Source organism: Acartia tonsa, chromosome 3 (assembly GCF_053477335.1).
Source record: "Acartia tonsa isolate MP-2025a chromosome 3, ASM5347733v1, whole genome shotgun sequence".
Taxonomy (NCBI): Eukaryota; Metazoa; Arthropoda; class Copepoda; order Calanoida; family Acartiidae; genus Acartia; species Acartia tonsa.
Window position 1 is genome coordinate 38,331,646 of NC_137262.1, and position 24,300 is coordinate 38,355,945.

General features: G+C 40.0%; 2 protein-coding genes across 3 annotated transcripts; both read right to left on the minus strand.

The window, feature by feature from the left end:
* Positions 1 to 2: 2 nt before the first annotated feature.
* LOC145314075 (protein arginine N-methyltransferase 9-like) lies at positions 3 to 11,337 on the minus strand. The gene is made up of 10 exons (XM_080153822.1): positions 11,242 to 11,337; positions 7,696 to 7,781; positions 7,277 to 7,364; positions 6,818 to 6,895; positions 6,360 to 6,465; positions 1,995 to 2,121; positions 1,445 to 1,499; positions 1,072 to 1,181; positions 668 to 768; positions 3 to 274 (listed from the first exon to the last, which is right to left on the minus strand). The coding sequence occupies exons 1-10, from the start codon at positions 11,290 to 11,292 to the stop codon at positions 18 to 20; spliced, it is 1,059 nt and encodes a 352-aa protein (XP_080009948.1). The 5' UTR covers positions 11,293 to 11,337; the 3' UTR covers positions 3 to 17.
* Saysd1 (SAYSVFN motif domain containing 1) lies at positions 11,334 to 23,884 on the minus strand. Of its 2 annotated transcripts, none has more exons than XM_080153828.1 (7): positions 23,822 to 23,884; positions 23,009 to 23,109; positions 22,395 to 22,469; positions 14,558 to 14,620; positions 14,170 to 14,225; positions 13,228 to 13,310; positions 11,334 to 12,414 (listed from the first exon to the last, which is right to left on the minus strand). In XM_080153828.1, exons 1-7 carry the CDS (start codon positions 23,860 to 23,862, stop codon positions 12,297 to 12,299), a joined length of 537 nt encoding a protein of 178 aa, XP_080009954.1. In that variant the 5' UTR covers positions 23,863 to 23,884; the 3' UTR covers positions 11,334 to 12,296. The 2 variants fall into 2 exon arrangements, with proteins under 2 accessions (XP_080009954.1, XP_080009953.1); XM_080153827.1 differs by having other exon boundaries at positions 22,395 to 22,472.
* Positions 23,885 to 24,300: the final 416 nt, after the last annotated feature.

Consider the following 24,300-nt stretch of genomic DNA (forward strand, 5'->3'; position numbering starts at 1 on the left):
AGTTTTCTGTAGCAAAGTTATTGATATAAATATTGAAGATCTAGCTTTATGAAACTTTTCACAAAAAAATTCAATATGAAACTTGTGCTTATATAAAATAATCCTTGCCTGATAAAAGAATGGCTGTGGTGCACTTGCTGACATTGTATGGGAACAACATAGAAGTCAGCAGCACATGGTATGACACAGCTGGGCATGGCCATAGGGTTGCCAGGACTGGGGTACTGAAGGTGGGTCTGCCAGGCATGGTGCAGTGTTGTCAGGATATGTTCACCTGGAAATTGTTACTTTACTAGTCCAGCATTTGTAGTATCAGCCCCATCCCCCCTAAACTTACTTTATAGTTTTAAGAATCTTAATCATTGCCCTTGCACCAAACTTAAAAAAATAAAACATCAAGAGTTTCTTTCCCTTTCTTACCAAATAGTTTCAGGAATCATCCCATCATAATAGCCCAGAATCTAGAGTTTCAGGGATTGGCAATTATAAAGTTTCAGAAACCCCTATTATTACCTAATAGTTTCAGGAATCATCTCCCTCCCATCTACTTATCCGATAACCCAGCATCTAGAGTTTCAGTGATGAGCAATATTATAGGTTGAGAAAGTAATTCCTCTCTCCAATTATTACCGCATAATTACAATACCTAATCATCTCTTCTACTTACCTAAAAGCCCAGCATCTAAAGTTTCAGTGATGAGTAATTGAATAGGTTCAGGTACATCAGTCTTGGTTAGGTCCAGGGATAGCTTGGGGATCAGCTTGATTCTAATTGGCATAGTGTAAATTCATTGTTTATAGTCGAGAATGGGATATAAGTAGTTTATATGTCATTTCTTGGAAAAATGGTAATATTACAATATAAGCTAATTCGTTTGCTCAAAAACTTTAATTCAATTTCAATTTGTTGATTCAAAATCAAAGGTGTCCAAACTTTTTAAACAATAATTCTAATCTACAGACGTGACAATTTTGTTTATCATAATTCATATAAATTTATTTTCCATTGTCTTATCCCTTAAGATACCTGATTATCTGTAACTAACTAAATAAATGATGAATTTAATATGCCTGCTATTATTAGCTGAGTTGTTGATACCATTTGAAAATCTATTATTGCTTGGATTAATAATTAATTCATGGTTGACTTCAAATACTTCTCTAGCAGTTATAGCCATAACCTAACAATAAAATGTTTTAATAAATCTTTCATTATGTAGGTATATTTTTCAATGGCTAATTAATTATATTATAAACAATTTTCCGCAGACTAAAGAAGAGATAATTATTGCCCATCTATCTTTAAATCAGATTTTAATTAAATTTAAGTTATATCTTATTTATAACTTTAATAAAAAAATTATTTATCGCATCGTATTATAAACTGACAGCTTTCTGCGGATAGAAACAGGTACTAATCCAGCCGCAATGAAAAAAATCTTACCTCAGAGGATTCACAAGCATAGACAGATTTGGCTCCAGCTTTAGCCGCATACAAACTAAAACAAAATATATAGGTACACAGTAAGATAATGTTTATTTGTCTATTTTTGACTTTTTACCTATACTTCCTTTTATCTTTTATTCAAAATTAATATGTAGAAACTCTCATAAAAGAATATTTATGTCCTTGTATCTCATAGATAAATATTTCTTCACTGCTATTAGAGATAGGCATCTAATTACTCAATGTGTAGATTACCTTACGGATATGCCATTGCCTGGGGGCCTCTATGGGCAATTAAGGGAAGGGTGATTTTTTAGGGGTGATTTTTTTCTTTTGAGGGTGAAGGAACACTCTCCCCTTTTTTGGGGTGGGTTATCTTTTACGGTGATTTTTCTTTGGAGATTGAGGATACCCTCCCCCAAATTCTTTAAACCTTCCCTAGACCTTTAAGAAGCTTATTTGTAAAAGAAAACCTTATCGGTCCAGCGGTTAGCGAAATCAAACGCTACAGAAAGACATCCTATTACTTTTAACATAAGGAACATACCTTAACAGGCCAGTACCCGTGCCAACATCTAGAACTGTATCACAGCCATTCTTAACTCTGTTCTCAATAGCTTTCTCAAACTTGCTATTTCTAACTCTATCATTCAACATGGGGAAATGCCATCTGTCTAAAAAAAATAAGACCAATTACGTTAAAAAGCAGTGCAGCAATATCAAGATTTGTTTTAAAGGAAAATAATAGTTAACTTCTATACAGAAAAAAATAAACTTGAGTAATGACACTTATTTGAGAACGCTTTCAAAAACCCTAGATATTTTTGTAGGTTTTTACATTCTTAATGTCAATAGAATTAGACAATCAGAAAATATTCATAACAGCAAAGAAAAAATAATTTAATAAGAGTAGCTTTTTTACTAAATTAAAGTAGAATAGGACAGGGATCAAAAGGATAAGAAAATGGATGGAGGAGATAATGTTGGTCACTTCTACGAGTGGAGGCAGAGGAAGGAGGTCGCCCCCACGCAGTATCTCCACCCCCACAACTGCAATCAACATCGGGGCGACCGTGGGACCAAGAACCAACAAGAACCGTTCCCTATCATCAACCACCGTCATCGTACATCCGGTTTTTCCAGCTGCCAGACAATGAGTATCCCTCAGCTAATTGGAATTTTTAACTAGTGTGACAACAAAGCATATACCAGCCTCTTTGCTTTGGCTATTATTAATACGAGCTGGAATAGAGCAAAATCCAGGCCCTGTCTGGAAATGTAACATCTGTAAGAAAAACCTGTCATCCATATCAGTTGAATGCTCATCCTGCCATACCTGGATCCACATAAAATGCTCAGGACTAACATCATCCAAACAGAGACGCCAACTACCAACCTGGCAAGGACCCTGCTGTTACATTCCCCCACCCCCCCGCAGAAACACCCCCCCCCCCCCAAGTCGACAACCACCCCCCCAACCCACCCCCCACCAAAGGCCGACACCCCCCCACCCCAACCCACGCCACCCCCCTCGTAGGCAAACCCCCCCCCACCGACGCAACCCTCCCCCACAACCACCACCCCCCTCAAACAGTAGCAACGAAGATAGCTTAAAAATTTTACAACACAACATAAATGGCATAAACGGAAAGTTAGACGAACTCCTCAACTTCATGGACAACAACAACATTATGATTGCAGCAATCCAAGAAACAAAATTGACTGGCAAATCAAAGCCGAAGAAAACACCAGGCTACACAATGGTCAGGAAAGATAGAGGATCCGACAAAGGGGGAGGCATTGCCTTCCTTGTACACGAAACCATCCACTTCCAAACAGAGCCAAATCCACCTGCTCTGGACAGAGATCCCCACATAGAAGCCCAGACAATCAAGATTCCTGGCAAAGACTGCAACCTTACCATCAGAAATGTGTACATACCACCATCCAGCAGTTGTCAAACTCAGTACACACCTGCCATCGAAGATCTTCTTAACGACACCAACACAACATCACTTGTCATCGGCGATTTCAACGCGCACCACTGAACATGGTATACTGAGGGAAATGAAGACGCAAGAGGAAAACAAATAATTGAAATAATAGAAGGTACTAACATTGGATTCACCAATGAAGATCAACCCACTAGAGTTGCCAATGGCTCCAGCACTGCACCTGACCTTGGACTCGCCACATCAGACATCCTACCGTCCATTGACTGGAGTACAGAGACCAAACTCAGCTCAGATCACCTTCCTATTATACTAACAATAAACGGAGAGTTCAAGCGCCATAAATCTGCAAATAGAACATACACCAACTTCGCCAAAGCAGACTGGACAGGTTTCAAAGACTTCACTGAAAACGCCTTTGCAACAGCTCCTGCTGTCACAAACGTTCACAAAAGTGAAAAGCTCTTTAGAAAAATTGTTCAAAAAGCAGCAAAGAAATTCATACCATCAGGACGCATCATGAAACCTATCAACTCCATCCCCACCGAAGCTGCTGACATGATCAAAGAGCGTGATAGAATCAGAGAACAAGACCCATCTGACCAAAGAATACCTGACCTCAACAAGAACATCACAAAGAACATAAATGAGCACAAGCAGAAAAAATGGCAAGAACACCTAGACCAATGTGCCCCTGGATCACAAAAGTTGTGGAAAACCATCAAACAGCTAAATAACAATCAACATCAACAACCTGCCAACCAAGGCATAAACTTTGGCGGCAGGACAACAAACGATCCAAAGAAGATAGCCGACAACTTTAATCGACTATATACACCTGGTACCAACATCAAACCAAACAAACAGTCTAGACATGTCATCAGAAAATTAAAGAAGCTGCGCAAACAAGAACAAACTGTCACCATAACAGTGCAGCAGACTGTAACAGCTATCAAGAAATCTAAGAACTCCAAAGCACTCGGACCAGATGGACTCTCTCCAATCATGCTTAAGAACCTCGGACTAAATGGACTGACCTTCCTAACCAACATCTACAACCGCTGCCTGCTGACCACAACAATTCCATCGGTGTGGAAGACAGGAAGAATTATTCCAATCTTGAAGCCGAACAAACCAGCTGATATTGGCTCTAGTCATAGACCAATTTCACTCTTGTCCCCAGCTGCTAAGATCCTGGAAGCAGTTCTCCTCCCATCAATAACTGAAGCAGTAAACCTTGCAGACCACCAGCATGGTTTCAGGAAAGGCCGCTCCACAACAACTGCTCTACATGACATCTACGAGCACGTGACTGAAGGACTAAACCAGAAGAAGCCAGTCAGCCGAACAATATCTGTTGCTATTGACCTGTCAAAAGCATTTGACACAGTTGACCATGCACAACTCCTGGACGACATATCTCAGCTCAATCTCAACTCCTACATCAAGAGATTCCTCTGCGCCTACCTCCGAGGCAGACAGACATATGTTGAATACAGGGGAGCTAAATCTGGTTTCAGAAAAGTCAAGCAAGGAGTCCCACAAGGGGGTGTGCTATCTCCGACATTGTTCAATTTATATATGTCCAAGATGCCCGTTCCACCAAACAACATCAAACTTGTGTCCTATGCTGATGACTCAAACGTCCTCAAGAAATATGTCCTGATCTTAATGCATACCTTGATGTACTTGATGCTTGGTTCAAATCAAGAAACTTGTTTATCTCACCATCAAAGTCATCAGCAACCATCTTCACCACCTTCAGCAACGAACTGTCAGCTGAACTTCCAATTAACATCAATGGTGAACAAGTACCCACAGTCACCCAGCCAAAGTTTCTAGGCGTCACCTTTGGCAGCCTCCTGTCCTTCAAACATCATGCAGACGACCTGAAAGCTAAAGTGCAATCTAAGGCCAACGTGCTCAAGGCTCTCTCAGGCACGACCTGGGGGAAAGACAAAGAAGTCCTCCTAAACACCTACAAAGCTATTGGACAGTCCCAACTAAATTATGCATGCCCCATCTGGACACCCCACCTAAGTAATACATCATGGAACAACCTTCAGGTGGCCCAGAATTCCTCTCTACGAGTGGCAACAGGCTGTTTGAAAATGACCAATATCGAACATCTTCATTCAGAAACAAAAATCATGCCTGTAAAAGCCCACTGTGAGATGATCTCCAAGCAGTACCTGATGTCAACCCAGAAACCTGACCATCCATGCAACAGCGACCTAAATGCCCCAGCACCACCAAGAGTAATGAAAAATACTTTTAAGACACGTTTTGGTGATGAAATCAGTAATTTACTGCCAAACAGGGTCCCTGACAACACCACCTACAAACAAAAACTCAAGGAGATTCATACCCGAGAAGTGTCCAAAACCATCAGAAACCTGAAAGATAATCCTGTCTTAAACATGCCAGCACCAAAAGTCAACAAGACTGAGAGAACACTACCAAGGAAGACCAGATCTACACTAGCGCAGCTCAGATCTGGCAAGAGCTCATTCCTCAACAACACTCTCAACAGATTCTCTGCTGAGATTCAAGACAAATGTCCACACTGCAACAACACACCACATGACACACAACATCTTTTCAACTGCCCAACAAGACCTACCACACTAGCAGTAAAATCACTCTGGGAGAAACCAGTCGAAGTGGCAGCCTTCCTGGAACTACCTGGAATAAACGATGACGGAGGTTAAATGTACGGGCTACAAAACAAACATAAGAAAATGGACTATAAATTGATGTACATCCCCAATGATAAAACACAATATGTGTGGACACTCAACTCAATGAACTAACCAATCAATATCCAATAGAAGTACCCAAAGCTGAAAGCCAACGAAAAAGAAAACGCTATTAAAATACTTTGGAAACTATGACATAAAATAGCCCATTGTCCCCTTCCTTCCTAAGAATAAAACCGATATAAAAAACATTGAAGTTACCTAATAATGAGGATGCCAAATTTTCCAGCCTATCTTTAGCCAATAAATAGTTGGGGTCTTGTGATAATACTTTTCTTAAAAACTTTTCTGCTAGTTCAGTTTTACCCTAGAAATAATAGTAATATGATGTCTATCTGTCTATTCACATAAGCCTATAAAATAGAAAGAAGTCTTTCTATCTTAAATAGTTGGGATAATACTTTTCTTAACAACTTTTCAACTACTTCTGTTTTACCCTAGAAATAACATAGGTAGTAATATGATGTTTATCTGTCTATCTATCTAGCTGTCTATAATTATATTTTTAATAAATAGGTAGGTAGTATATTGGTTTGTTGGTTTGTCTCTAGCTCCTAGATATCATTGTCCTTTAGTATCTTTAAAATGGCTGTAAAGAATATCTTAATGTTAAGGTAAGTTTATCTATATTTAACCATAACCTCTATTGATGATAATACCTGTTTAAATAGAACACTGGCATAGTTTGTGTTGAGTTTTGGATGGTCAGGCAGGATTTCTGTGGCTTGTTCATATACCTAGGGAGAGATAGATAGATAAAATGACTGCTAAAATAATCATTAATAAGATGAAACGTATTGATTTTTGTTTTGTAGGTAAATTTGCAAAATTGTTGTTTTCTTATATCTAAAACTAATATAAGAATTTGGTAGGTATTTAAACCAGGGAGGAAGGGGACATTAGATTTGTTGATTGCACTAGTGTCCAAAATTTTATTCTGTTTTCTTAATCGTTGGCTTCAATTTATCTGTCTCTTTAGATCCCTTTATTTTAATTCATTTTTGAAATTTTGACAGTCAGAAACTTTTTCTCAATTACTTTTGGAAATTGTCTTATTACATAAGATCCCACCAACATATATATTTATTGATAGACAATTAAGATAAAATAATAAAAACCTGTAAAACTTTATTGTGCTTTCCATCTTTTTCTAGCTCCAAACTAAATGCTCCAACCACAGTTAGAAAATCGTCCAAATATTGTTGTCTGCAATTGAATTAATAATTGCTACATATTCAACATTATTTTTTTACTTGGTCAGTGAACATGCGTACATTTAATTTACATTTTCTTCTATGAAGTTTTTTAGATGTATAGGCTAAAAATTTTAATAAAACTTTTCGAGGAATTTCTCAGAAGTGCGCCTTAAGGAGGCCTCTAAATTTTTATTTTTGATCACCTCTTGGGGTAAAGCCCCTAGAGGCTAGGGGCGAAGCCGCTAGTAGTTAAATATAATATTTAGATAGAGAAAGCATGAAACTTTGAGTTAAAGATAAATAAAATTGAAGTAAAAAAAAATAATATTATATAGCAATTCCTAAATATTTCTGGTTTAAGTTGTCCAACAACAAGATAGTGGGGGAAGCTTCGCCCCCACTCTTGGGCTGTTTGATATCTTCTAGCCTAAAATAAAATGTACATTAGACATGTAGATAGATAGAAGTTAGATGGATGGATATGTAGGTCAATGGATAGACAAAAAAAGATTCAATGGAGAAAACTTTGACCTCTATTCCTAATCTGATTGATTTATAAAATAGACAAAAAATATTTGGATAGCTTAATTGATAGGCAGAACTACCTAGTTTCATGAAAACCAGGGAGGAAGGGAGGGGACAATGGGCAATTAATTCAATTTAATGGTTGTGACACTTTAAGGTCGAAAAACCAGATAATTCCAGATAAAGTGAGTATTTCGGATAGTGCAACTTTTATTGGAAATTTATTTATTTTTTAATAAATTTTACTTCAAAATGCACCATACCCAAAACGATATTATAATAAAAGCCTAGGATTATAAAAATTAAGAAATTGCTAGCAATTCATTTACCAAAAAATATTAATTTTAGTTTCTAGGGTAGAAAAATAGCAAAAAACCAACTTAAGATTTTAATAATAAAAAAACAACCTAAAAGCATTCCATGACCTTTATGAATCTTCCCTAAAATGTAGAACTCAATCGGATCAAACACCAAATTCTTCAGCTTTATACAAAAAACTTACTACTTTTTATAGGATACTAGCGGCTACGCCCCTAGAAGCCTCTAGGAGCACTGCACTGGTAGGAGAAGGAAAAGTCGACCTCATCCTATTTTAAATTTGAGTTTCCAAAGAGTTATAAAAATTATTTTTTGGGGGAGAGGGGGGTTAAGACACCCTCTCGAAAAATAGTTTAAAACCTTCCCAGGACCTATAAGAAGCTTCACTGTAAAGGAGAACAATATCGGTTCAGCGGTTAGCGAGATTCTTCGGGACAGACAAAAAACGCTTACTACTTTATATAATAGGATTAGCGTAGCTATTATATAAGTATGAGCTTTTTATGAATAACATACGGATTCCGATTTTCTGGTAACAATTAAGTTTCTATGGTTTCTAAATCGTCATAAATAAAAAACAAGAAGTAGATAAAACAATTGTATTAAAAATGATTAAAATTACAACAAAATTCTACATACATAATATATCGTATCATAATAGAACTGGTAAGGGTAAATAAAACAATTGAATTAAAAATAATTAAATTACAACAGAATAATAACTAAATTCATACAAAAATATAATAAGTAACTGGTAAGTAAATAACTGGTGAAGCTTAATAAATGTTTAAATTCAATATATATATTTAATTTGTCAATTGTCCTATCGTAAAAATATCCATTAGTTCTACTTTTTAAAATCTTAAAAATGTCAGCTTAAAGTATTTGTACGACGTACCTACTCACACTAGGTAAAAAATATAAATCGATTAAAAATGTTTATGATCTAAAAAAGTTTCAAAGTAGAATGCCTCAACGATATTTATATCAATCTGCTTGTAGCTTCTAATATTAAGTGTTCGCTTTTTTAATACTTTTGTATTCAGATTTATGGTTTCAATTCTAAATAATATTTGGTCCAGTTACACAAAATTACTTTTCTTTGATAAAGTCTGAATAAAACATATTGTGGAAAGTATCAGATAAAACAAATGGAAAAGAAGTAAAGTAAAAGACCCCCTTTTAAATAAAACTTTTAAAAAATATTAAATCATAGTAAATGTCAAACCACAGACTGCCCCTACACGCCTCCGTGATGTATCTTTAATTCTTTCTCGCACGTTCTTCTTTCGGAAAAGCTAATTTTCCCTTTGTTAGTCTTCTGAAATAAATAAAGTTTTTATTAGCATTTATCAAAATTGCTTGTTCTGACGGCTTAACTTTAAGGCAAAAAAATAATTCGTCAATACTGGACCTATGAGATGCTTTGATAAAAGGAGAACCATATCAGTTCGGCGGTTAGTTAGTCGAAATACATATTTTTTAATACAAAAAAAACTTATGTCAATAATACCATTGAATTTATTACCTAGTTAAAAATTCCATAACTTGAAATTTATATTCTTAAAATTATAGGAATAAGATTGAAAATATAAACAATAAAAAATTGTATTCATACCTTATCCATTCTGTGCTATCCACTTGCTCAAATTTCTTCTCCTAAAAACCTATGCAGTAGCACATTTTCAGCTTTTTTTATTTTATACAAGATTTCATCTGAAAAATATAAAAAATAATTCTTATAGTGTTCCTTTGCTTTCTAAGTCATACCTAACTGTTAAAGGAATCATCATGCAAAGTTTGAAATCGATAGGACATTTCTAACCTGTTTAAATTAACGAAAAGAACAAACCGTAAGGAACGAACGTACGGACGGACCGACCCTAATAATAGAAAAGCTTCGCTTTAAAAACATTATAGAATAATCGATAGACTGAAATTATCTTGGGATGTTAAAATCTCTAAAATGAGAACTATATTTAAATACAAAAAAACGTATTACTATATATAAAGGGATACAAATATTACATTATACAATCTTGTCAATAAAACAACTTTTAATCATTTAAAAAAAGGTAAACCAAAAATCGCTACGTGTCACTAAATTTATATTCAGAAGTGTGAGTGTATATAAAGACTTGTGTGTGTGTGTGTTTCACACTAATAATGTTGTACACTGAATTAACTAATTAAATTAAAGTTTTCTGTCTGTTTGTTTATTGTTTATCTTTTTTTTATTGCGCTAGTTTTTATAAGAATGCCCCGTCATGTTGCATGATTTCTCGTGACGTCATTCATATTTTAGTCCCCAAAGTCAGTCAGAAACTGCTAAATTCATGCACATTCCCTTAAAGCCAGTCCCCAAAGTCTGAGACTCCTAAAATATGAATATTCGATCCATTGTCCCCTCCCTTCCTCCCTGATGAAAACCCTCCTTTATGTAATAAAAATCCATGTACTTTTGTGTCCCTACATACAAACCCACAAGAAGTCTCGGACAGTTATTTATCACTTCGTATTAATATTAAAGAAAGCCTTCCACGGCTATGAAAATTATATTTTTTAATTTAATATTCATGGAAAACAGTCTGTAATGCGATTCTATGCATGATTTTCAGGATGGACGAGAACAGGTTCTAATCCAGTGGATATCAATCGGTTTCGAAGCCATACAGGAATAGTTATTTCTTTCATCGTATTATAAACGGCTTTCTGCAGATATAGAATGCACAATCATAAGATTAAAACCAGTTTTTTAGCCCCGAGGTAATATTATATTCGTAGAAAGCAGTTTATAATACAATGCTAGACATAGTTTTTTCGTATGGATGAGAACCGATTCCTATCCACCGGATTCGAATGAATACGTGAAAATATTTTCCAAAATCTTTTTTAAAATCTTTATTGGTAGGTTCAAACGTAGCAGTGACCGAACTTTGAAACTAATACATATGAATTATCTCCATTGTGGAGAAACATCAATTTATCGACCAGTGTCTTATCCCTTAAGATCTATGCGTAAATCACCACATTTCTTTATTTACCTGAGCTAGAGAAAATTCGGCTATTTTCTCTCTTTTACTTTCAACACTCATCGTAAATATCTTTTATTCTAAAGTTGAAATTAACATTTTTTGTCTGAAATTTATTTAAACAAAATAGATTAGATTGTGGAAGAAGTATAGTAGTATCAAATATTTTAACAAGATAATAAAGTTCATAATAAGCGCAACTAACAAATTAGCATAAATGAAAATCTAAGTTTTTGCAGGAAAAAATACATATTTTTATATATTACAATTTGCCAATAACCAAAAATGCTAAATAAACCACAATCTTTTTAACAATGTTATTTATACTTATAGAAGAGGACATGAATAAAAAAAACCCTAGTTATAAAGGAGCTTTGCAAAAAATATCTATTAAATGCTTTGTAATAGTCTAAAACACAGAAAGATTCTTTCTTTTAAGTGGAAAAATAAGAGGTATAAAACATATATTTTATTTATTTTTATCACAGTATGTACCACATATTAGATAAATATGAAGATTAACGTTACCAATGCAAAGGCAAGAGACAGGAAATTTGTATTACTAGATCTTAATCACATCTTTCTTTTCTTTTTTAACAAATTTTTAAAATAAAAACATCGAATTATTTACCATAAAAGAAAAAGTAAAATCTATAATACAAAGTAGAATGATGTCTGTCCGTCTGTCCCTTAAGATCTCGGTAACCACTGAACCGATCAGATTCTACTCTTCAGGGAATATACCTACTGGTCCTGTGGTGGTTTCAGGCTATTTTCTTTGGGGGGGGGGGGGGACACCCCAAACACCCAAAAAAAACAAAAAATCCCCCCGGCTTTTTTTTTAAATTATTTAAAATAGTGGTTGAGTAGGGGATCTCCAGGTAATAAAAGATCTTGGGGCAAAGCCCCTAGAGGCTAGGGGCGAAGCCGCTAGTAATTTAAAAAGTAAATAAAGATCTTAAAGCAACAAATAAATTTTCTCCTTTCAATCTTGGATAATACCAAACACTCTTTAAATGTACAAATGATTTCTTGTAGATTTTTGGTTAAATATTTGTTTATTCTGTTTATTTTGCAATATTTCTGTGTCTAATTTCATTTTCAAACTGTTGAGCTGTTAGTGTTCCATCTATAGACTCACAGTTGGGGTTGAATACACTGTATGCACTTGCCTCTCCTTGTTTTCTAGATAGATATATAGATAGATAGATAGATAGATAGATTGAAATCGATAGAATTGACATAGAAAGATATTTGTATGGCTATAGATTGATGGAAAGAGCAGCAAGCTAAAGGACAGACAAACAAATGGAAAAAGATAAATAATACTGATTCAAGGATCAATATATAGAAAATAAGATAAACTTGTATAAACAATACTTTAATCTCTACAAAACTTACAACTTCATTAACTTTACTTATGAGAGTGACACTATAATGATGTTTTTTAGATACAAAATATAATACTTTTTCCTTATTTTCTATCAATCATATTTCTATTCATCTTTATTAAGTTTTTGACGTTTCCATTTTAATTTCTTTAAATATTAACTTACGCCATTAATTATGGGATATTTTGAAATAACAAAATTAATAATTCATATGAAATGCGGAGTCAATAAAAAGTCAGTATTTTTCAGTAAAACATTACATCAGCTTTACAAATGTCTTACCTAGATAATTTTTTTTCATGATAAAACACTCGTGTATTTATAAGAAATGTATTATAATTAAAGACATCAAGCTTTTAAGAGATTGATAATGAGAGATAGAAAGATATATAGTTAATAGTCAGATTTTATGTCCTACCTATTTTTTAGTAGCGAGATTACTCTATAATTCACTGTCTGTCTGTTCGTCCGTAAGTCAGTCCGTATTTTTCCTATAAATAGTTTGATAACACTGCAAATCCACCCTCATCCGTTTGTCCATCCATAAATGATTGTGAAAAAGATATAAAATAATAAGCCAGATAGATATAAAATTATATGTCCCTACCTTTTGCCCATATTAGTCCACATAAGATAAAAGCCAGCAACAATGAAAAAGACAGCTCCAAACTCCAACTCTATGAAAATGGCCTAAAACAAATGGGTGCATATTCATTAGATTTTTCAAATATTTCATCATAAACAAGGATGACAACATCCATAAAAGCGAAGCACTGAAACGGTAGGACAAACGGACATTAACACTTGTATAGTATCTGAACTGAAAAATCGGAACATAAATGTATAAATGTCGAATCAAAATTGTAGGTAAATTTGTTGAAAAACTGCTTAAAAACAGGATAATGTTTATGGACATACTTACATTTTGGACTTGATTATAGAGTTGCTTCGCTTATAATATTGTTCTTTGTTGTCCCAGGAATCAATATACCAAAAATCAGATCAAACGGATAATTAAAACACTTGAAAATTTGTTGTTAAAAAAGTAGAAAAATCAACATGTTTAAAATGGACGTACGGACATTCTGGTAATGATTATAGAGTTGCTACGCTTTCTAAATCGTACCCAAATACTACAGGAATCATCATGCAAAGTTTGAAATCGATAGGACAATTCTAACATGCCTAAATTAACGAATAAAAGCTATCTATCTCGGACGGACGTACGGACGGACGGACGTACGGACGGACCGACCCTAATTATAGAAAAGCTTCGCTTTTAAAAACGCATTTTGCCGGTCAAAAATAAATGGTACCAAGACAATATGTATTGATTTTGTGAGATAGTTTCTATTGCAATAACAAATTGAAATTTTAATCAGCATTGTTTCATAATAAAAAGTAAGGGCAGTTATATTGATCATTAATTACTGTTATACTTCCGGCAATGAATAAGTAAAAAAATAAATGCCCACGTCACTAACTACCACTGCTCACATACCCTAGTTATAAAGAAGCTGCACTACAAAAACTATACAAAATATAAAACCTGTAAAACGGCGTAAAGGAGAAATTTGATTGTGAAATAGTACCAAGACATATAACCTAAAAAGTATAAATAAGTTTTATTCTAATGAGCGACAGATTTACTCATTTTTATAATACACAACATACAAAAATGTTTTTAAGTCCGTCCTTTCCTTAACCATACATGAACATTACATTGCATTTATAAGATATAAATTATCTTCAATCAGATAAAAGAAACGACCAAATAGATGGTCCGAATGGGCAATTCTTTTCCGGGTAGGTTTTAAATATCTTGGGGTGGTTTTAGGCTATTTATCTGACATTTCCGCCCTCCCCTAGAGCCGAAGCAACTAGTTTAAGAGCATAAAATATAACTGTAACTAACTTTGAAAGATAATTTTCTTTACCTTGTTCGCTCTCATTAATTTCTTCTATGTTCTCATCTTCCTCAAAGTTTTCAATTGAAGGCTCTAAATATTGGTTTCACATTATTAATCGGCCAATGGATTCATAGATAGGTTAAAATTAGATAATCAATAAATGAAAGCTACCTACATAGAATAATTTTATCATTGATCTTATTCTTAAGTAATAATGTGGTATTCGGCAGCCGTGAGCCATGTTCTATGGCAACCCTGACCTTGGTCCGGAGAAGGGCCGAGGGCCCTCCCCCGAGTACTGGGGAAGGGGTCAGCCGACCCCTCCCTATGCCTTAAAATTAATGATAGATTTTGACAGTCTTATTATGGTTAAGCTGTATTGTTTGGTTCCCCCACCCTTTCCAGGGATGGGGGATCATTATTGCCCAATCTGATTATTGTATATGTATTTATATTGATTCTGCTTTATTGATTACTTATTCCAATCTGTGTATTTATTGTTTGTTGTATATAACTTTAGTAAACCTTAGACCCTGAATAAAGGAACATCTGAATAGACTCTGTTTATTATTTAGTGATTGCTAGAGAAGCGTAGCTTCTCTATAATATAAGTGTCCACGTCTGTTCGCACTGCCGTAATCATTTGAACTCGGGTGTCTGCCATTTAACCTAGGCGGATACCACAACTTTTGGTGACAGCTGTGTGAGAATACAGCAAACCACAAGTGTAGAGCAGACGCGCAGCTGAGGCTAAGGTACTCCCAGCAGTGAAACTGGCAAAACTGACACAAGCAACCTGAATTACCCACCCTGGATAGCAAGGTCTAACTCTGTATCCGGCAGTTGTGGAAGCGAAACCTAGCAAAAGACCACTAAGTGTGGCGGAACCCGAGCTGCGGAGAGTAGCGAAATCGGACGAGAGACTGCGGAGAGCAGCGAAACTTGACGGAGAAACGCGAAAAGCACCGACATCTAACGGAGGATTGAGCGCTCAAGGGCTGAAACAGGCCTGCGGACGGGCTGAAACAGGCCAAATAAGTGCAAACGGCTGAAAATAGGCCAACATTTACTGCAAGAGATAGCAGGATCCAAACCCGCGGTGCTGCAGGAAGGGACATTCCCTGCCGCCACCAACCGGATTCGGACACACGGCGCTGCAGGACGGGACATTCCCTGCTGCCGACTGGCTGAAACAAGCCAAATAGCTGCGAGCTGTGAGCGAAAATATGAGTGTAGTATACCAAGCAGAAGAAAAACTACGTTAACTCCAAGTATCCTGAGAGGCTACAGCGCAGCCACCCATTGAGAAAAACAGATATTATATCAGATTTTATGGATTACCACCCTGGTGTGAAAGCTGAACAATAGATTTATGGGCAGGGCTTGGTAAACAAATTTGTTGTGTATTGTGATAAAGCCAAAAATAGAACCTAGATGTAAGATAACAATGCATTGGTAAACAATCTGACCCCAAGCCTTCAGCATGACAAATACACCCCCTTATCCCAACGGAAGGGGAGGGGCCCACCATAAATTGAAGCAAATACAATTGAGGTGACATAACAATAAGCCAAGGATTAAGGAAGAGGCACAATTACCTCACCACCCAGTCACTTCAAACCTGCAGCACCCCCCCCTCCCCATAGGGGGAAAGGACGGCTTTACCCCGTCCCCTCACGCACTCCCCCTTCTCCCCACACTTGGATAAGTCCGTCCACTGTGCGGAGATAGCGACCGGGAGAACGGAGCGCAATTCACGGGTTGCGCAGCGGAGCTTGGGACGCAACAAAAATTCGACGGACAAAGGAGATAAAGCGGACCAATGAGAGAGCAGATTGAGGGATAGATGCGCGTTTTACCTGTGTGCGCAATCTGACGGCGCGTAGGCGCGTTGCAAGGAAAGGAGATTTCACGCACACACACACACACACAGGAGAGGAGCTACTCCATAGCAACATAGATATTTTTAGAAAAAAAGACTTGCAAGCTCCTCCCTCCTATCTATAGTGTGATAAGGAAAACCAAATCAGTTCCTGACAGCAGTTCAGACCCTCAACAACTATCTACACCTACCAGCCTACCTTAAAGCTTAGAAGCTAGTGACAAGTATTTTAGTGTACACCTATTTTAGATCTTTGTAGTTCAAACTACCAACCAAGTGATAAACGGTATTGGCTGCTAGGCTAGAGAGCCATAAGTGTAAACCACCTATAGTATTGACTTAAAACTTAGTGTCCCGCCGCTGAACCTTTGACCCGATGAAGCAGCCACAAGCGCAAGGAGGCGACCAGCTCCAAGGATGGCTCCAGGACGATCCCCAGCCGGCTCCAGCCGAGTACCGCAAGCTGATGCTGAGTAACCTGCCGGAGTACCGAGGACCGCCCAAGCAATCCTGGAATTCCCACATCCGGAGGCTGGAGATGTCATGGGCGGCTTACCGTGTGCCCCCCCATGACACACTGAACCGCCGCAACGCCCTTTTACTATCCCTGGCGGGGCAAGCGGCGGAGATGGCCTCTCACCTGTTTGGAGAGGCAGGCCAAGCCTTGATATACGAACAAGTCAAGGCCGAGTGTGAAATGTTATTTCGTCCAGCCTATGAGTCTCAGACCCTGAAGCAAGCCTTCAGAGACTACAGGCAACACTCGACGGAGCCTATACAAGCCTACATATCCACAAAGTGTGCGCTGTACTGGGAGGCCTACAGCCACGAAGATTTGGAGTTATTGATAGATGAACTAAATCGCGGCATTCGTAACGCTAATGTGAAACGCGTTATGATGGGTCATGAGATCGCCTCGGTACCTGAGTACACGAGGCGAGCCATGTTCACCGTGACCATGATCACCAAGCAGCTGAAGGAGGGTGTGTGCCTAGTGGATGCCACCGACGGGCTCACGGGATCGGCCAGCGTCCAGTTGCCCCAGTCTGATGAGTCGGAGCCAATGGAGATTGGCGCCTTGGCTCCGGGTCTCCACCAGATGGGGAAGGTTGCACCAGACGACAAGATTCCAGGCCGCTGCTACCGCTGCCATGGGAAGGGCCACCGAATCAGAGATTGTCCTACGCCTATGGAGGTCAGCCTAGAAGAGCGACGCACCCAGCCACGCCGTGACCGTCCTGCCAAATGTGAACGTTGCCATTACGCAGGCCATACGGCAGCCGAGTGCAAGGCTGACTGGGACCAGGTAGCCGGCCGGAGACGGGTAGCTGACAAGGGCGCTCACTCAGGGAAGCCCAGCCGAGTAGCCAACATTGAAGGGAGCGCGCCCCCAGCAACACTCCAGCAAGCAGCCGCCCCCAGCGCGGCAGGCCAATCAGAAGGAATGCCACAGTTTGGGACTATCCCAGCCAGGATCAACGTGCTGGGAGGAGCGGTTGAACCCAACCGGGTTGGCCTGGGCTTCAGCCTCAACCACTTGGGTCCGGAGTTCGTGCAGCCAACCAACATTGCGGAGCCAGAAGTCCTGAGGCCTCAACCATTCAGCCTCAACATGATGGGGCCTGCCAGACCGAGTCCCCCCAGCAAGAGCGGAGGGGCGCTACCCAGCGCCACCGAGACAGTGTACGGGGAGGCCCTGGCGGCCGCTGAGCGAGAGAGGCGAGAGGCGCTAGCCAGCGCATCGGAGTTGATGTATGGGGCGCCATCCGGCGCCGCCACCTGGGAAGGACGAGAGGTGCGCCCCTGCACCCCCAAGCTGATGTCTGGGGCGGCAACCGCCGCCGCCACCTGTGAAGACTGGGGGGTGCTATCCAGCGCCACCACACTGGTGCCTGGGGCGACAACCGTCGCCGCCACCGAGATACCTGGACCCTGGAACGAGCCTGCAGCCCCAGAGGGAGGGGTGACATCCGTCACCCCCAGTCAGCCAGCGCCACCAGCCAGCAAGGAGAGTCCAGCTATCCATCATCCAGCGCCACCAGCCAGCAGGGAGAGTCCAGCTATCCAACATCCAGCGCCCCCTGCCAGCAGAGAGAGTCCAGCTGTCTACCACCCTCAACTGAGCCAGGATAAGTTAAAATTGACAAATGTATTGTATCCAAAGTATTGTAACCCTCCAGCCTTGCCTGTGCCTCCCGCACCAGAGGCTGGGGAGATTGAGATTTGGGGTTATCAGGACTTGCCTGTGCCACATGCACCTGAGTTCCTAGGGCAGGGGAGGGATGTAATACAGGGCGAGCCTGTGCCACACGCACTCCAGCCCCATGCCACTGGGCATGCCATGGACGAGGGAAGGGACACCTTGGGGCTAGGGGAGCCGACGCTCAGACAGGCGCCAGTCGCCTGTCAGTCTGTCATTTGGGAGGGCATCGGGACGCCCCGGGCGCCCAAAGATAACACTCAATGGAAATTTATATCCAGCCAGGAGCAGTCCAGCAGTGTCCAGCCCCAAGAAGCAGTTGTGACCCGAGCTGAGGATCCCCAGATGCGTGCGCGAGGACGATGGCTGTCTGGCAGATTCTCCCATTGGTGGATGGTTCTGTGGGGCCTATTGCTAGCAGCTGTGTGGCCTACAACTAGCTATGTCTTGGTAGGGTGGGACTGTGCCAACCCCACACATGTCACCGCCTACAACAAGGAGCAGATGTGTAGCAAGGAGCCGCTACACCAGGAGGTGCCCTTGGGCCATGAGGTACATGTCCTGCAGCAAGTCAAGATTTGGGAGACCACGGGATATAGCTGTCAACTCGCAGTGTCCCAGTGGACATTTAGGTGTGGAGTCTGGGGCCACCTGAAGGTGACCTCGGTCCCCACCCTCATGCGGCCAACCAAGATTGACCCAGAAACGTGCCGGGACCTGGCCCGAAGCCGAGTCTACACCCTGCCAGGCAAGACCCAGCCATTGACATTCCAGCTGAACCACCCCCTGTTCTTTACCCTCGATATGGTAGGCGCATTGGTCAACAGCCCCGAGGGGGTGGGTTGTGAAGGGGAGGACGTCCATTTTGAAGGCCAGCTGTACCGAAATGAATTAGTGCTCCAGGAGCGACAGCTGCTGGTCAAGGAAGAGACCTACGTAGTTGAGAACGGACGGGTGGAGTCCCAGTCTGACCACCTGACCCTAGAGTGTCCCCATTCCGAGCTGTCCTGTATCACTGGAGAGGCCACATACGTGTGGGACCACCTGGGGAGAGATTGCCCCTTGAGGCTGATCCGCAGCCTCCAGCCCAGCCTGGTGATGGATGCATTCCTGGTTGACCATCAAGCCCAATTCTTCATCAACATGACTACCCCCACCTCAATAGTGAACTGCAACTTTGAGGCCCATGCCACCAACCACCCAGCATTGTTCGTGGCAGCCGACCTGGCCGCGGCAGCGTTGCCCAGAGTATCGGCCAGGGACGTGGATGTCCCCCTCCAGGCCCAGATACATGCAGGTTACATCGGATTTACCCTGGAAACTCGGATGAGAAGCGCAGCAGCAGAAGAAGTAGCGGCCAATTGCTGGAAGCTCCAGCAGCTAGACCCGGCCCATCCGGTGCGTGTCCAGGGGAGCACGTTCTCTATTTTGAGGGGAGATGTATTGCTCCAGCTTACCTGCCAACGTAATAAGTACGTGGTAAGGGAGAGCAATGAATGTTGGGACAAGGTGCCGGTGGAGCCCACAGGATTTGTAGATGCCGTGACAAAGGTGTATAGCGGCCACGCCACCAAGATTCCCTGCTCCTCCACCTACCCCCTAACTGTACACGCCAAGGAAGGATGGATAGAGCTAACTCCTGCACCTAAGAAGAGGCCGCCCCCGCTGGATACACCCAAGCAGCTGCTGACCGAGCCCTTGGATGACTTTAGCTCGGGAGGATTGTATTCTCAGGCCGAGCTGAACGACTGGCAGCAGCTACTAGCGTTCCCGGCGTATAAGGCCGTCATGCTGACCGGCCTGTCGTATGGCTCATGCGTCCAGCAAGGCAGCTGTTCAGCCACCGGAGACCATGGGATCGTGTCCTACGATATTGACCGACTGGCAGAGGAAGGGGAGGAAGCCCTAGATGTCTGGGATGGGTTCAGACAGGCTATTCACGAGTGGGGAGATGGCGCAGCCATACTGTGTCTGCTGCTGCTATCCTCAAGCTGCTGGGAGACTTAACCATCATCTCCCTGGCAGCTGCACAAGGAGGTGTACGAGCCGCTCTGAACGCGATGTCACAAGTATTCCTGTATCACCCAACCTTGTATCGTAAGGCCTTGGCCAGGGCCAGGCTCACCCATGCCAAGTCCCGGGACTTTTCAGTTAACTGGGATGCCATTCCTATTGGCCGGGAAGCAGCCGAGGAGATGGTATCCATGAAATCAGCAGATAGTGGAAATGACCGCCCAGGCAGGCCTGGGCCACACTCTGGAAAGCCCCGCGGCCCCTCGGGAGGCCAGGCTGTCGCTCAGACAGTCAACCTGGTAGCCAGTGCCCCAGCCGCTGCCAACAACAACCAGAATGCCCCGTTGCTGACCGGTCCCGCAGCGGCTGCGCCCCATGCCAACCTGACACCCGCTGGCGCCAAGCTACGTGCCCAACAAAAGCCAGCCTCTACCTTCTACCCCACGTTGGGGGCCCATCAACCCTGAAAATCACCACTAGGATTCCATTGAATCATTATCTCTTGTACATAATCGCCCCTAATGAGCGGGCCGAAGGCCTCAACCACTGTCGGAAGTCTGGCAGGGAAAACCCCTCCCAGCCTTCCGAGGGGAGAGTTGTGGTATTCGGCAGCCGTGAGCCATGTTCTATGGCAACCCTGACCTTGGTCCAGAGAAGGGCCGAGGGCCCTCCCCCGAGTACTGGGGAAGGGGTCAGCCGACCCCTCCCTATGCCTTAAAATTAATGATAGATTTTGACAGCCTTATTATGGTTAAGCTGTATTGTTTGGTTCCCCCACCCTTTCCAGGGATGGGGGATCATTATTGCCCAATCTGATTATTGTATATGTATTTATATTGATTCTGCTTTATTGATTACTTATTCCAATCTGTGTATTTATTGTTTGTTGTAAATAACTTTAGTAAACCTTAGACCCTGAATAAAGGAACATCTGAATAGACTCTGTTTATTATTTAGTGATTGCTAGAGAAGCGTAGCTTCTCTATAATATAAGTGTCCACGTCTGTTCGCACTGCCGTAATCATTTGAACTCGGGTGTCTGCCATTTAACCTAGGCGGATACCACAATAAGACAATTGATGATAAATGGATGTAAATCCCCAATTATGAAAAACATAACTTTTTAATACCGCCCAATCAATAAAGAAAAAACTTCTCAAAATTTTTAAGCCAACAAATAAGTAACGTGTTTATAATACTTAATAATATAATACTAATATAATATAATTTACAGTCTAATGTTCCATTCCACCCTAGGTTTTGAACTTTTTTTATCATCTGCCTATTTTTTATATAACTAGCGGCTTCGCCCCCAGCCTTTAGGGGCTTTGCCCCAAGAGGTATAATTACATCTTCTATTACTTACCCAGCAGAACGGATCGCAAATTTTCGCACCTACCCAGCAGGAAAACATTTTCTCGATTAAAACAACGAATTCGCAAAATTCGTAAAAAAAATAGTCTAATGTGTTCTCAAGAAAATTACTACTGGTGCTGCTCATAGTCTAATGTGTTCTCTAATGTGTTTGGGGGGGGGGGGTAAATTTTCATTTTGGGGAGGGGTTGGGGGTGTCCCACCCCCCAAGAAAATAGCTTAAAACCACCACAGGACCGATAGGTAGATACCCTGAAGAGTAGAATCAGATCGGTTCAGTGGTTACCGAGATCTTAAGGGACGGACAGACAGACGGACAGACGAACAGACAGACAGACAGACAGACATCGTTCTACTTTGTATTATAGATAACAAAATAATCTACAGATATTTACCTAATTTTTCTTTTAAATTGGTTTTTAGTTCTTGTTTTGGCTGTTGTAATGTTTTTATAGGTTTCTGTTCTTCCACTACTTTATATTTATTATTTTTATACACAAATCAAACATTAGAAAATAGGATGTCTTTCTGTGTGTATGTGTAGCGAAGGATCTCGCAAACCGACCAAAGTTACAAAGAAGGTTATCATAGGTCTAGGGAAGGTGTTTATTTATGAAGAGGGTAACTTCAACCTTCCAAGTAAATTCGCCCCTCGATAGAAATGCACCATCCCCAATTTTTGTTTAACTTTTTCTTTTTACAACTAAAATTTCAAGTGAAAGATCTTCTCTCTCCCCCCACCTCACTTCAAGTACCACAACAGGCCTCTAGTGCGAGGGGTTTGGGGTAGCCGCTGCTAGTAAAATATAATTTAAGGATCAGATGATTAACGCGTACCTATTGTACTGCTGTTTTTTATTGTTGAAATTATAAAAAAAATATTACCTATAATTCTAAGACAGGTAGAAATGTTTTAAAAGAAATAGCCAGGGCGATAGAAAGACTAAGATTCTGGTTACAACCTTTCTTTCCTAAAAATCAAAGGCAGAATTTCACATAAAATAAGTTCCTTGAGGAGGTTGGGGGGTTAGTATTTCTTTAATCCATTGCAGAGTCAGAAGATACCACACTGTTTCTTTTCTTCTCACCTTCATTTCATTCTCTTCTTTCCTGCAAGTTTAAAAAAATAACGTATCATGGAAAGAAAACGAAGTAGCGGGTTTTGTCGTTTTATCACAGTATCTTTTCTTCTATTTAACCCATGCGGGGGGCTCTAATCATGAGGGGCCAATTTTCCAAACCTGCGGGGCAATCATTAACATTTACCTAACCCATCCTATAAGAACATATAAAAAGATACTGTAAAATCTAAACCCGCTACTTCGTTTTCTTCCCATGATCCACAATAACTAGTGGCTGTGCCTCTAGTGATTAGGGATTGAAAGTGTTTTTATCTGAGAGTTGGGAGTCATTCCAAATGTTTTTCCTATTTTGTGAAATTCATTATAACCTCAAAATAGATAAAAATCTGCCAAAGACATATATCGTATCTGTATAAAAATTTAAATCAGGTTAGCGAGATCTTTTAACACAGAAAAACTGAGATACTACCTCTTTGATATCCGTTTTAACCGCATATATACATTGATATACTATTTTATAAATAATCTTAAACTATAGATAATGCTACAATCTACATGTTCAGTTCAGAGTATGTACTTAATAAAATAGGATCCTTTGCCAATTCTAAAAAAGGGAGGGGATATTTTAATTGATTAGTGAAATCAACAGAAGGGGACATTTCACTATTTGGTTTACATAAATATATGGACCATTGTCTTATCTCTGAATCTCCCTGTTTAAAATGGTTTATGTGTATAACCTCCTCCTGTATTCTCTTAACTTTTCTTCAACCGAACTCATTTTTTAAATTGGTCTGAAACATTTATAACAAACAATAATACAAAATATATATTCTTATTAACATAATTTTATTTTTAAACAAATGATAAAAGTAATTATAAATATTGATATATTGTATTTTGAGCAAAATAAATAGGTAAGTTAAGTATTCATTAAATCTTTTTTTTAAGCGAAGCTTTCTAATTTTAGAATATGTTTGTCTGTAACTGATGAGATCTTATTATACATTTAAGCATATCAGAATCGTCCTAATGATGTTAAACTTTACACCAAGTTTTAATTACCTTAGAACATTATAAAGAAGTTTCTCGTATTCATTCGAATCCGGTGGATAGGAACCGGTTCTCATCCATACGAAAAAAACTATGTCTAGCATCATATTATATCCAGCTTTCTACGAATATAAAAATGTATAATCATAAGATTAAAACCAGTTTT